Source organism: Motacilla alba, chromosome 6 (genome assembly GCF_015832195.1).
Source record: "Motacilla alba alba isolate MOTALB_02 chromosome 6, Motacilla_alba_V1.0_pri, whole genome shotgun sequence".
Classification (NCBI taxonomy): domain Eukaryota; kingdom Metazoa; phylum Chordata; class Aves; order Passeriformes; family Motacillidae; genus Motacilla; species Motacilla alba.
In genome coordinates this window covers 27,289,202-27,304,041 of record NC_052021.1, presented here as the reverse complement: position 1 = coordinate 27,304,041, position 14,840 = coordinate 27,289,202, and the positions used below count along the sequence as shown (strand labels likewise).

Genomic DNA, 14,840 nt, shown 5'->3' with positions numbered 1-14,840 from the left:
TATAAGGCCAGCGTGGCGTCAAATATCTTAACATTCATAAGTGTTATAGGCTGTAAATAAACCCCGTGGATTTATGACCCTGCCGTGCTTGCCAGCAAACGACTGTGGCACATTTCTTTCAGCAGACCTATCGAGGTGCAAGTTTGCCTTTGGTTGTAAAATTAACCATTTCCTTCACAAATGTGCCCAATTAAAAGTCAAAGTTTTAAGGCTTACTTACATATTTGCCAGGACATGGGACTAAGGAGACACCCAGGGAACACAGCTTTAAACATCCCCCCAAAGCTCACAACTCCCTCCAAAGCAAAACTTCTCACAACAGCCCCAATGTGCAAGGAAAGTGTCTGATTTCACCAAAAAGCCCTGAAAAAAACCCAAGCTGACAACCCGACCGCTGTTATATTTCTACGTGCCTATCGCCAGCCCTCGTTTTTGGCTGCTCTGAGGCTGGGGGGAGCAGGCGTCTCCCCCCAGGCTGTGCCTGGAGAAGGATCTCCTCCCTTCCCCCAGGATAATGTCATCTGCTTCCTGTGTAGGAGAGCATTTGCTAAATCCAGGTTGTCTCATGCTTAACTGCCAATAATCCAACTTCCACATAACTCCCAGACAGCTGGGAAAAGGTCCTTAGAGTTTTTAGTCATGGTACAGAAACACACGTCCACACAAAAAATCTGCAGCTGTCCTTTTTCTCTACACCACATTTTTTATCTGATTTTGGGGCCCACTCATGAAAGTCTTGACAAATTTAAAACATTTTTACCTACATTCTGGTTTACAAGTGCCAGTGAAAGCTGCAACATATTCCTTCCCCCCCTCCATCTTCAGCTGACAAATCAGCACATACTTGCTTGAACAAAAAATGAAGGGGAAGAAGGGAAAAAATAAACCACACCACCCTATTCAACATCCTCAGTCGTTGTATGAACGCATTCAAAAAACCTGGAAAGGCATCTACTCTATTTTTTTTCACTACAGATCAGCCACTGGTGCACCTATTAAAATTGTTCGATTTCCAAAGCAAATATTATTTTTAATGAAGTGCAGTCCTGCAATTATCCTGTACACTCAAGTAACAGTACTGCATTATATTGTTTTGCAAGGTCCCAGAAACATGAAACTTTTCTCTAACTAATTTTCATAGCCCCCTGAAGAGAAACTGAAGGAGTAAGCACTGCAGCATTTGCTCCAGAATAAAATCTTATCAAGAAAAAAAAAAAAAAAAAAAAAAAAAGAAAAGAAGAAAGAAAAAAAAAAAGAAAAAAAAAGCATAGCTTTAAAATAAATCAGCTTCTTTACTACAAGTAAGTTAACAAACACAGTCTGTTTGCCACTGTATACCAGCTATGCTAATGCTATAGCAGAGTGATTCAGCAATCTACCTAATTAAGCACAAGGAAAGTTTCTTTTATGGAGGCTCCATTTGATTTACACTACAGGATCATCAGTTCTTATTTAACAGCTTGTTTTTACACAAGTCCAGAAACTTTATTAAAAGCAAGTCCATTCATTTTTTTTTAACAAAGCAAATAATTCACTCTCCACTGAATGGCTCTGTATCATAAAGTACCAAAGTGCTGACATATTAAGTTGTATCTACATTATTAAACTAGTTGGTGGACATTAATACTATAATCCATACTGCAGACATTAAACCTCAGCCATAAAGATTAGTAAAGAATTAATATTGTCACATCGAGACTGAAACCTTAACACTCCAGCCATAAATATTTCTGAAGGAGATGAAAAACAATTAGCATAAACACCAAAGAAGGGCAAGAACACCTGTTCTTTTTCAGGGCGATAAGCATTTTATTGTTCTCTATTTAAAATGTAATGACCTGTGTAATTACAGTAATATTACATTGTATTGCAAGGGCTTGGAATGTCACACTTTGAAAAGTGTTGTCAAAACAATTGGAGGGAGGGGAAAAAAAAAAGGACCACCATTAACCCTTCACACCCCAGGGTCTAAAGCTTTTGTATTACGAAGGATTACATTGTTTCATTCCGTAGCTAAAGAAAAACAACAATTTTTCAAGGCGATTAATAAAAAATATTTCCTCCTAAACATAAAAATCAAGGCGATGGGGCTACTCCCCACCACAGCTATTCCCAACTCCCAAACTTCGGGGCTAAACATAAGCTTATCCCTACAGTCCCACTCAGCCAGCAGCAACTTAGGGGAAAGGAAGATGCCACAGCACTAGTAAAAATAAGAGCCTCTGCCAGCAGGGTTTTCTCACATTACACTGCATCTATTTGCTTACCAAAACCATTAACCAAGCTCCAAATTTAAGCTAAAAATCAAGTACACCACTTCTACATTTTCCAACTCTGAAAGAAAAACAGTCTCCTTTATTATCCATAACATGCAGCCACCCCAGTCCCTCCACAAGTGCAGGGATGGAACTGGTGCTCTCAGATGCATCACTTCATTACTATTTGACTGGAACTCTACTTAATAACATCTATTCTCATAAGCCCACCGCTGTATTCTATCAAAAGCAAGATTAGCATGCAAAAAAGCTTGGATTTTTAAAAATAAAATTATTCCTATCAACCTTGATAAAGAGTTTGCAGTATTTAAAGCATTATCCTTGAGAAAATATTATTCCTCATAAGCAGATTTTATGATGCTTCATAATTCTTCACATTCCTGAAGCAGTAAAGGAGAAATTGCTGCCCACAAGTTTGCTCTTGAACAGACAATTACAGGTACATTTAAAAAACACAATGACCCCACTCCACCCCCAAATAAAGCAACAAAAAAAAATCCAGGAAAAAAGAAACCACAACAAAAAAACCACACCCACAGACTTTTAAGATTGTACAACAGCAAAAGGAAAAGAAAAACAATTTTGCTACGTATCTGCATCACCTCTTTACCTTGCATGCTCTGACACTCAACAAATATGGCTCCAGGAAAAACTACATAAATAAAAATAAAATTCGTAATTATGCAGAAGCATCTATACCTTTCCAGCGCGTATTTAAAAATAAAATAAAATCAAACAGGAAAGAGAAAGATCTAGTTCATCTGGAATTGAAAGCTGGTACAGCAGAGAACTAGAATCCACCTAAAAATAGTGTGTGACAGACAACAGCTATCCCGCTGAATCTTTATAATATTCTGCTCTCAGGCCTAAATAAACAACTTTAATTTTTCCTGGCTATAATTAAGTGGCAGGCAAACAAACAAGCATACGGAATGTGAAAGAATAAGGTTAAGAAGATAGGAGAAGGTTGCTGGAGCCTGGATGTGGAAATAAGAAAATTGCCTATTGAGTGTGGAAATATCCTTTCAGAATTCATCTGATAACACAAGCAGGCCACCTGCTACACCAACAATAAACCAACCTGTAAGCTTTTGTACAGCACCTTTAATTCACACGAACCCAACATTCCTACGGAGGCCTTTTTTAACGGTGGGGAAGCAAAGGGAGGAATGCTCCAGGAGAGCTAACTGCTGAAGGATCCTACCCCACATGCTAAAGGAAAAAGGGATCTGTAATAAACGTAATGAGGAAAAAAAGAGCTGGAGCTGTTGTAAGAAAAATGCTCTAAAAAAAAGGCAGCAGAGGTGTGCTTCCGATTAGTCTGCACTTGGAACAGTGGAATGCATTGAAGGTAAAAAACGAGGGGAAAAAAAAAAAAGGAATACAAAGCTTCACAATTCGTAACAAAGTGATTTGGAACAAAGATTGTTTTGCCATCTGGATTCTGGTACTTATGGAATTTGGAATTTATCACCATCATCCATATACATGTGGGTGACCATATTCAAAAGAAAAAATATAATGCATTCATCCCCTGAATTCCCCTCCCCATCATTACAATTGCAAACTGCAGTCACCCCTCTGCTACTGTCCCAGAAATCACCTCCTCACAAAAAGAGCCTCACAAGCTTCCAAAATAAAACTCTGCCACAGTCCCAAACATATGCAAAGTCAGAAAACCTTCCTCACAACCTCCCTGTCACTCTACATTTGCTAATCTGTGTCTACTGACGTTTTACTAAGTGAAAACAAGACTGACCCGATGTTTAATATTTTAATGCTTTAAAACACTTGTAGATCTGATATACTGAAGTTGTCCAAGCCCTCAGTCATTAGTACGGCTTCAACATCTACCCAACAGTAGATCTATTATTGTAAATCGCTATCTCGTGTTACCACAAGGAAAAAAAAAAAGTGTATAAACACACATGGTGATGGTGGGAACGCTGCAGACTCAGAAACACCCAGAAGAAACAAAACAGCAACGCTAAAGCCATCGGTAGGAATCAGTGGTGTTTGCAAGTCCCAGCGGATTAAACCATCCAAAATGAAAAATTTTTAAACTCTTTAAAAAAAGGAAAGGTGACACTTGAGAAATCTGATGTCAGAGTAGAGCACACCGTGGGTGACACTACGAGCGGGGACTATAAACCCACCATAGACCCCAAAGTTTCCTGGCATCTGGGCTAAACCTCGCTCCAGCTGCAGGCACACACAGACCTTCACCCCCCTCCAGTGAACCCCGAGTTAGGAGTGAAAAGAAAAAAAAAAAGACAAAAAAAAACCCAACAACAAAAAACCGGACGCTTTCAGCAAATTGTTTTCCTGCCAGCATACTTCCAAGAGGAATTTTGCTCGACTTGTCTGATTATTTTTTGCGCTGCTGTTGTTGTTGCCAGAGCCAAGCCAGGCGAGTTGTTTCCGGACTCAGCCCTGTGCCCTGAGCGCGGCTCCCCCCGCTCCGCACCGGGACGGAGCCGCTCCCCGGGCACGGCCCCGGCCCCGCCGGGCAGGGCAGCGGCGCTCGGCCCCCGCACGCCGCGGGGCGCGGATCGGGGCGGCCGGACCGGGCTGAGCCCGAGCACAACTCGCGGCACCCACGGCCCGAAGGGGCACAATGAAATCGCCGCTCCCGCAGGCCGGGGCGGGCGAGGGCAGGAGAGGGTTAAGGGGGAGGAAAGGGGAGGGGGAGCCGGCCCAGCCGCCACGGAGGAGGGCAGAAGGCGACGGATCACCATGGAAAACGAGGAGTTTGGAGGAGCGGATCGCAGGCTCGGCCGGGAGAAGACAACCCCCCTTCCCAAGGAAGGGGAGAGGAGATGGGAGAGAAGGGAAAGGGGGGAGGGGGGGGAAAAAAAAACCTCCAAACGCAAACTTCTTGAGTTTTTTAAAATTTGTGCCCAGTTTTGTTTTGAGGCTGAAATAGGTGTTGTTTGGAATTTGTTTGCTTTTTTCCTTCCCCACCCCCAACCCCCCCGCAGCGGAGGTTACAAGGGCTCAAAAAAAAAACTGCCCACAAAACTGAAAGTAAAAAAAAAATTAACAACAAATAAGAAAAAGACAAAATAAGAAATAAAAGGGGAAAAAATGAAAAAAAAAAAAAAAGGAATATGGCGAAGTGTAAACAATCCCCCTCCCGCCGCGGCCCGCGGAGTTTGGAAAGTTTGCGGCGCGGGGGAGGGGGCGGCGGCAGGGCCGGGGCGAGCGGGACACCGGGAGCGCGGCGGCGGCGGGAGCCGGGGAAGGAGCGGGGGGGGAGGAAAGAGAGGGGGGAAAAAAAAAAGGCACTTACCGTTCTCGCCGTCGGAGAGAGCGATCCATTGGGCAGATACGGGCTGCTGAGGTCGGGGATCATTATAAAGGGATAACCCGGGTATGGTGGGCCCTTAAACAACCCTCCATCTTGCCTCTTCGCAGCTAACATGGCGGGGAGACACGAGCGGGAGCGGGGAAGGAAGGGGGCAACAGGGGGAAGAGAAGGAGGAGAGGGGGAAAGGAAAAGTTTTTTTAGCAAGTGTCCCCAAAAGAGGAGCCGGGCGCCCGGCGGAGGGGCGGCGGTGCGGGGCGGGCGGCGGTGCCGGCCGGGCCCGCGTACTCACCTTCCTCTAAACTTTCCCGGGATTTATCTCTGAAAGTTTCGGACCGAGGCGGGGGCCGCCGCTCCGCCTGGGAGCAAGCCGGGGGTCGGCGTGGGGCAGTTGGGGAAAGGGGTGGTTGGAGTGGGGAGGATGTTTTTTGGGGGGTGGGGGGGAGAAGGGAGAAGAAGAGGAATGAAAGGCGAAAAAGAAGGGAGAGGTGCGGGGAGAAGGTGGAAGGGGAAACAAACAGAACAAAACAGAAGGCATCGTTACAAGTTGGTGCCGCGGAGAAAGTTGGGCGCCGGCGGGAGCGGGACCCGGCGCGGCGCCCCCGGCCCCGGCCCCGGCGCGGCCCCGGGCACAGCGCGGCCCCCGCCCGCCCGCCCGCCGCCCCGAAACGGCCCCGCGGGGGGCTTCCCCCGTACCTCCGAGTCTGAGGAGCTGTTTTGATTCGTTTCTGATTCATTGACGAGAGATGACTTGACATCAGCTAAATCCCTCTCCGCCGAGGAGTTCTCGGAGATCTTCTCCTCCTGCTCCCCTTCGTCTTTGAAAGAGATCAGTTCATCGTTGGCGCCCAGGTCGTCCCCTCCACCGCCGTTCAGCTGCGGCATTTTCCTCCTGCTTCACCCCACCAGCAGCAATTTTGCAAAAAGGGGAAGGGGAAAAACAAAAGAAAAAAAAAAAAAAAGGAGGGGAATGGGGGGGGGGAAGGAAAAAGAAGGGGGGGGGGGAAAGTTTGCACCAAAAAAAGAGGAGTCCAAGGTGAAAGTTTCTTTTTTTTTCCCCTTCTCTTTCCTCCTGGGGAGGGGAAAAGAGGGAGGAGGAGGGGAGGGAAATGTCTCTTCTTTGCTCCTTTGCACCAGTGACTTTAGGCTTCTTCCTTTCCTTCTTCGGGATTTTCTCTTTCTTTCTTCCCGGGAGCTGCTCGGCGTGCACTGCGCGCACACGCACACCCGCGCACGCACTCGCGGAAAAATTAATAATAATAAAAAATATATAAACCGTGGGGAGGGGGGAGCAGCGGGGGGGGAGGGGGGTTAAAAAAAAAATAATGCAACAAACCAAGCCCAGAAGTCAGCTGTGACGGGGGGGCAGTCGCCGCGGATATGGGGAGCCTGTGCCGCTCGGGTTTGAGTGAGTTGAAGTTGGACTGAGAGCTTTTCAGTTCAAAGGCGGCGCTGATTGACAGATAGAAAAAGGGGGATCGAAATCCGGAGGAACGGAGAAGTCTGGGATCCGGGATTATTGACAGGGAGCGAGAAACACACCAGGCACTTAATGAGATGCAGGAGAGGGCGGGGGCTCCCCGGTGACGTCTGCATAAATAAACAGGTCTGGGGCGCGGGAGGGGGAGGAGGAGGGTGGGGGAAGTAGGAAACTAACAATGATCCTTTTTGGCATGGGAGCGGGAGCGCGAGGGGAGGGCAGCGGGGGCGGGGGCGCCGCTGGGGGGGCCGGCACGCAAAAGGAGGGGGGAGAGGCTGGCCAAAAAAAAAAAAAAAGAAAGAAAAAAAAGAAAAAAAAAATTTAAATTTGTGCGCCGTAGCTCAGAGCTGCGGGACGGGGGGAGCGAGGGGAAAAACACTCGAACGGGTGTCCCTGACTCCGCGCTCCGGGAGCGCCAACTTTTACATTCTGGACATTAATAAACATATCATCCCCCCGCAGCCCGGCTTCTCCTGAAGGATGTTGGTGTTATTATTTGGGTACATGCGACGGCAGGGTGGTGCGGTGGGTGCTTTTTTTAAACCGTTAACATTTTTCATGCCACTCGTTGGAGGTAAGAAACTCCAATCATAATAAACACTAGAATATAGTAAAAGCCTTTTTTTTTTTTTTTTTTTTTTTTTTGGGCAGCACTTGGTCCTTGCATTTATTATGGTTATAACACGCAGGATGAAAATGTGTGAGATCACTCGCTGAAGATCAGATATTTCCAAATTATCTTATAGTAAGGCATAATGTTTTCTGGTCCTTGATGTAAAAAAAAAAAAAAAAAAAAAAAAAAAAAGAGAGAGAGGAGGAAAAGGAATGTGACTGCTAAGAAGTTAATTAGCATGGCAGGACGGAGAATCAAGGACTCCCAGACTTCAGAAGTGAAAAGTTGTGGTGGCGTAAACATCACGCTGCTGGGGGGGAATCAAAGAGAAGGGGGGTCGCGGTCCGGGCGCGGGGCGCGGAGCCCGGCCCGGGGGCTGCCCGGTCCGGCCGGGGCTCCGCCTGCACGGCCACAAAATGGGGAGCGGAGTCATGCGGATGCGAGAAATGGCATCTGTTCCCCGAATCTAATGTGGCGAGGGGAAGGAGGAAACAAATTGATCTTCCAGCAGTGACAAATTGTAACAATGGACGAGTCAATTGGAAACTTTAACATGGGCAAGGAACAAAAGGAGGGGAGTGGGGAGGGGGGCGGGGGGAGACAGTAATTTCAATGGGAATTAGTAAATTGCCTAATGGAAATGGTGTTTGAAAGCAAGGGACAGGCTGTACTAAATAATCCAAACATTCCTCCAGAAATCTAACCTGCTGCTCATGCTAAGGGTCATTCAGCACATAGGGTTTCCAAAACAAAGCCAATTTGTCATGCAATATTTAGAGAGTTTGGGGGTTTCAGCTAAACTGTCTTCTATAAAAAGAATAATAAAAATAATAATACAGAGATCGACAAGGCTAACACGAATTCTCAGGCATTAAAAAGTTCACATAGAAATTTGCATACTAAAGGGAAAGATGCAGACAAAATAGAAATAAAAAAATCACTGCAACTTACAACTTTAATATTAATCAGTAAAGCAGAAGTAGAGTGAAAGGAAGCATGAAAAGAAGTAAAACAAATGTGTACATTTAATCAGACAGGATTGCATAGGACACAAAGAACAGGGCTAATTAGTCTCAGCAGGTAGGGACTAACCTTCAGACTTCATAAATAAATAAGTCTGTGAACAATGTCTAAGTGGGAATATGGAGACAGAAAAGGGATTATTTTAAGACACCAAGTAAAAACATGACTAATGAAATACTTCACTGTTAACTCAATGTACAAATGCATTGAACAGTTTCTTTTTCCACTGGTCTTTTGACTAACTTGCTCTTTACTTTCAGAAATTGTACTAAATAACTGTCTGTGGGCATGCACACTCCCCATTTACCCCTGATTATGTACTTACTGTCTCTGCAAACTAGTGCCTTGCAGAGTGACACCTTAACAAATATTCTCCATTTTTGTTTGCTTTTTGATTTTAAATGCCTTTATATCCCAAAACAATATGAGATTAGAAATACAAATGTGACAGACTCCTATTTATTTTGCAGGGCCATGTGCTATAATTTGATCCAAATGAACAAAAACAGTTGCACTGTTTTGTTTTGTTTTTCCAAGATCTTTTTACAATCTGCTATGGATTTTTCTTTAAACAAGCATGCTTTTGCTTCAGTCCCAGTATAGTTGCTAACTACTTAGTAAGCACCATCAAAAGTTAGTGTGCAGGACAGAGCCAGTTGTTGCCCAAAGCTGGTTGCAGAAGAAGGGCCCGATTCTGTAGAGGCTCACACACATGAGTCACATCACTGACAGGTGACTTGTGGAGGTGATGCCACACCCGGACTGCTCTGCAAGCGATGTTACTCACATGAGTAAATTCTGCCAGAAGGGAGCTCAGTGCTGTTTGCCCCAGTGCCAGGGGTGGTCCCGGGTGTGGAAGATGGCTCTGGAAGGGTGAGGGACTGTGCCCCAGCTGTGGAAGGTGTTTCCTGGGCACGTGTCTGCAGCTGGGGTTTTGCCCCCATGGTGGATTCAGAGGAGTCCCATGAAGGGCCAGGAAACTGCTGCCGAGTTTTTATCAAGTTCTTCCTTTTGCAAACTTCCAGGGGTTTGTTTTCAAACTGCAGCCTAGAGCTAGTGTGGTTGTGAAGTCCAAGGATTGTAGATGGTTACTGAACCAACAGGGCTTAATGAAGGTTGTACAAGTCACTTTGGATGGCTTGTGCATCTGATTTGTATCATTTCTCCTTATGTAACAATTTGTTTCACAGTCAGGGAAGTGAGAGCTCTCCAGGGGTCAATAGAAGCTGTTGAGTAGTAGGTTCTCAGATGATACCTTGAATTTAAAAAAAAAAAAGTATAGCATTTAATAGTGAAAGAAACACAATATTAAAATAAAAATAGAATTAAAAAAATTCAAGCTAGTCCATGTCAGGAAACATGATTTATTGTTTGAATGCCCAATTTTAAGCGACAGCTGGAAAGACAAAGCCAGGTGCTCCACATTTAAGAGATGTTGTCTTTCTTGCCAAAGCTGACCTCTAGCACAGATAAAGAAGTGGAAGTGCCTTTCTCCAAGCTTTTGTAACCCTCACCACTCAGTACAGTTGTACCAAATCTGAGCTATGGGGTTTGGTGACCGATGACGGTGTCACCGTTTTACACTTTGGCCCATCACTTTGGTCCTGAGACGCCTGCAGTAGAAGAGCAGCAGTGAAACACCACGTGAGCTTCACCTCACAGCTCACAGTGCAACGAACTGAAGAGGGAAGAGGTTGACATGGGGCAGCCAAGGAAATTTACTGTTTTATGAAGAATGTTTTGGAGTCTTAAATGCCTCACCAAAGGCCCCAGCCTTTTTTGGAGAAATATGGAATGCTGAATGCCAGCTGGATCTCCTGGCTAATGTTTACATATTTGGTGTGAATCTGTTTTCATGGTCTTCTCCAAGAGGTCCCGATGTAGGTTGCAATGTGTAAAATTCAAATTATTTATTTTGGAAAGATAAAAGGACTTTGGTTGACCAGGCTGGGATTTGAGTCTACAGCTCAAAGGAATCTGCATGTTTACAAATAATCTTGGATCATTAAATCTGCTCTGAATGTCAGAAAAAAAAAAATCAATATTGAAAGGGTTCCAATAACTGGAAGCAAACACATCTGCCTAGTGTATTACCAGTACTGCCTCTTCCACAGTTAGCAAAGAGGGGAATTTTTTTCTAGGGCAGACGAGATGACAGCATGAAAACACAGAAACCATGGCTCCTGTCTGCAGTCATTTGCATTGACTGAAACAAGCACACGTGAAAATTCAAGAAACCTATTAAACAGGAAAATATCAACAAACAGCCAGATCATGGTGCTACTGCCAGATTTCTTTGTGGCTTTAGATGTCGCACATACTGACCAGGTCACTGTGTGCTACTGGATAAAGGAGGACTTTCTATCTTCATTCAATGGAGAAACATTGGAAAATTAGTCCCCAAAAACTGCATGCATTGTTTTTCAAGCTCATAACACAGCCTAATGGCTCTCAATCCATGCTCTGCTTCCCAAGTCATGCCTATTGCTCAGTAGGAACATCCCTCCCTTTTAGCACCTAAACCACAGCTGTACCACTTGCTTTTGTTAGAGATAATTCTGTCAAATAATAAAATCGTTAATGGGTAGAAATATGCATTCATGCAGGGATTATTCACACTTTATCATGAGGTGATATCAAGCACTATAGGAGTGAATGACAAGAAATAGGCTTCTGAAATACAGAACCCTCCATAAATATACCATTTTTATTGACAACCCATCTTTTAACCCTAATAGTAATGGAAGAAATCCAATAAATGAAACATTTACTGCATAACTTGCCTTATTTTCGGGTGGTGTCTGATTCCTTTCTAGCTGTCTCTAGAAGATGTTTTTAGCCTAATTTGCTCCCTAGAAATTTCACTCGCTAGAGTTATACATCTATGACGTTTTATTGCCTGAAGCCAAGTCTGAATAAGAACTTTCTTAAGATATACTTATCCTAATGTCAGTCTACAAGAACTGGGCTGCTTTAGTTTGATTTATTTGTGCAGCAGAGATATGGTGCACCTATGTAGCTGGCCATGGCCTCAGACTGTATCTAATACCCCAAACACAAACAAGTAAGTGAAACCAGCAAGTTTAGCCATGGTTAGTTACAAGCAGACACTTTTAAACTAATCGCCTTAGATTTGTATTTTTATGTCTCTGTTTTCCTAAACAACCAACACAGCAGACCACTGCAACTGAGTGCAGGTGTCTATATTGTCTGTATATGGTCACAGACACACACCAAGCACTAGCCAGATGCAGTGTGCTTTAAGTGTCTAAGGAATACAGGTTGGCATTGAAGGACCAGGAGCACAGATGTCACTGGCTGAGCTTGCAGACCACTGCCTGGCTGGTTCCCTGGGCCCTTTCTTCTGCCTGCTCTCTCTAGCACCCACTTGTGCAGTCAGTCATCGCTTTGGAGCAAGAGCCTTCTTTTTCTTGGTGGTTTTGCTGGTCCCTCTCCAGAATTTGTGCATGCTATGGTGATGCAGACAATGCACTGATAACAATTTGGCTTGCAGTGTTAGTGAGGGTGGTGTTGTAGGTGAACCATGGCTGAGAGCAGATGGTGGAAGGCAAGGAACTCAGCAAGCTGAAAGCCCTGAGCATGCTCTCGGCCAGAAAGGACTGCCCTTTCAACTGACACACAGTAATTAGCTGCGTATGCATTTGTAGTCTGTTGCAATATGAGGTAAAAGGGATTAGTTTTGCAATGGTCTAGGAACATGAACATGCGCCAGCTGCATTCCAGCTGTAGGGATTCTGGCTGATGGATGACAATAGTCAGCACAGGGGTAGTAACTTCTTAAAACAATCAAGTTTAACAGCATAAGATTATTTGATCATGCCAAGCAATCACAGAACCACTCATGTTGGAAGGGACGTGAAGACGCCTTCAGTCCAGCCTCCTGCTCAAAACATGTTTTAGCTCTGAATTCAGAGCCATTTGTTGAGGGATTTGTCCAGTCAGGTTTCAAAAGCCTTCAAGGACAGAAATGAGACAACTCTGAGTTAGGACTTTGCGTTTATTCTTTCTGAATTTCATAATGTTCCTGTTGGCTCACTCCTCCAGCCTCTCCAGGTCCCAGTGGACAGCAGCTCTGCCCTACAGCATATTAATTGGACTGTCCAGTTCAATATTTGATGTCCTCCACAAATGTTATGAGACCTCCTCCAGGTAATTGATGCAAATGCCAAAGAGGACAGGCCCTGGGACAGGCCCCTTTAGTACTGCACCTGCCATTGATAACCAGGGCTTCAGGCCATAATCACCACTCTTTGAGTTTGGTCATCCAAACAGTTATGCATCCAGTTGTCTGCCTATACAGACTGTAATGTCCTAACCTGGGTGCTGAAGTTTCCTCTCCTGAAGCCTCAGGTTTGTGCTCTGCTGCTGGTCTTCTTCACTCCTGTCACATTTGTGGCTCCTTGTAGTCACTACAGCCACGGCTGCTGTTGTTTATCACATCCCTGTCCAATTCTTCCTTGCTTGTGAGTAGCAGATCCAGGAGATCATCACCCACCTTTTGGCCATCCACTATCTGTGTTATGAAGTTTTCCTCAACAAACTCCAGAGGCTTTCTAACCCTATTCTGTCCCACTGTTTCGGGCTTTCAGCTGAAGTCAGAGATGTAAATTTTTCCTAGTAGCACTGTGGACTGTTATCTGGACGCTTCTAATTGTGTAAACATGATTGACTTTGTCACCTTAATCAGATGATCTGTAACAAACCCACCACAGCATTACCCTTACTGGGTTGCCCTCAAGCTCCCAATCAGCCCGCCTCTGTCTCCATTTATCTCCTGTTTCCCTGTATTTGTGCTGCTCCTTCACATAGATTCACATAGTATTTGTACTCCTCAGAGCACAGGCAAGTCAATGCATTCCCTCGTGCCTCAGTTTTTTCTCCAAATCAGTCCACTTAGATTTCATGTTCTTCAGTGTACCACTGTCCCTGGCACCGTATTTTTCTGTCCCAGATCTTCAGAGCAGCCCATGGCCCCCATCCTAAATGCAGTCAGTAAGGGTGACCAAGAGGAGGTCATTTTGGGCTAAGACAGGAAGTTTTAATTTAGGCTAGGAAGTGAATGAGTACTGCATTTCCTGCAAGGCCAGAGTTAAACACGCAGCCCAAAGCCCAGGAAGGTCTGCAGGCTGGAACCACATGTCCACACGAAGTGCACTCCTCTCAGGTACCACCAAAGGCAGACTTTAATTTTACAGAAAACTACAGCAATGAAGGGGTTTTCCTCCACAGAAGCAGTTGTTACCAGTATTTTGCACAGAGCCACCTCTATGCTACCACATGTGCAAACAAGCTCCTGACACTTGAAGCTTGCAATCATATTAATTAATAGTTGATCTATTAATTCATAAACAAAGTAAAAGGGTTCTCAGGAAAATCCTTCCTAACTTCCTTGAGAGTATTTCAATAGCTTGACCAGGCCATTTATAATAGAGATATTTACTGTATTTTACTCCTTCCTAACAAATAATTTTCTGATTAATAGTTCTGCTTTAAAACTTGTTCTGGTCTTTCCTTTTCTTCCTCCAGCTCCTGAGGCATATGTCTTCCTTTTTTTCTTCCTCATTTGGCAAAGGCCTCCCAGCTACATCAAGCAGTTTCAAGTCAGCCAGGGAGATAGACAGAGCTCTGCTGAAGGAGCAGAGCAGTCTCTCTTTGTAAAATATGCTGCCATTTATCAGCAGACAGAGGTTTTTCTTGCAACAAGGAATCTGAGCTAGTGCATACCAAAAGAGTGGCACTGGAGACTTTGTGGTTGGCTGTTGTTTCAGGCACATTCAGCGTTTACATAGCCTGAGGGCATAAATGAGCAGGCAGGAGGGAATGGACAGACCTTCCTACAGCACAATTAGGTGACAATGAGCTATCCAAAACAATCACGATAGCAGCAACATCAAGTGCTTTCCCTGTGTCTCAGGAGTCCTCCCAAGACTTATTGCATCAGAGGCTCTGTCTATTGCTGGTGCCTCTAGATGGTGTCTCTGGAGAGATGCAGTTGTCAGGCGCTCTGGAACAGTATCCTTTCTGGGAAACTTATTGCAGCTTGAAATATTGCAATTAGCTCCAGTGGAGCTGGTTTCTGAGCTCCCTGTCCTTACTTAATGCAGGATCCCTAGGAACAGG

At 44.8% G+C, this 14,840-nt stretch overlaps 1 protein-coding gene across 36 annotated transcripts in view; it reads right to left on the bottom strand.

Annotated features, from left to right (window-relative positions):
* Nucleotides 1-7,181, bottom strand: part of TCF7L2 (transcription factor 7 like 2) — a 173,387-nt gene extending 166,206 nt beyond the window's left edge. For 13 of the 36 annotated variants that reach the window (XM_038141195.1, XM_038141196.1, XM_038141197.1 and 10 more), the window contains exons 1-3: nucleotides 6,280-7,180; nucleotides 5,876-5,942; nucleotides 5,569-5,693 (exon numbers count right to left, since the gene is read on the bottom strand). In XM_038141195.1, the coding sequence (XP_037997123.1) occupies nucleotides 5,569-5,693; nucleotides 5,876-5,942; nucleotides 6,280-6,468 (381 nt within the window). In that variant the 5' untranslated portion in view covers nucleotides 6,469-7,180. Of the gene's footprint in view, nucleotides 1-5,568; nucleotides 5,694-5,875; nucleotides 5,943-6,279 lie in introns of all 36 variants that reach the window. The other 23 variants (XM_038141206.1, XM_038141194.1, XM_038141200.1 and 20 more) reach the window with 6 other exon arrangements.
* Nucleotides 7,182-14,840: the final 7,659 nt, after the last annotated feature.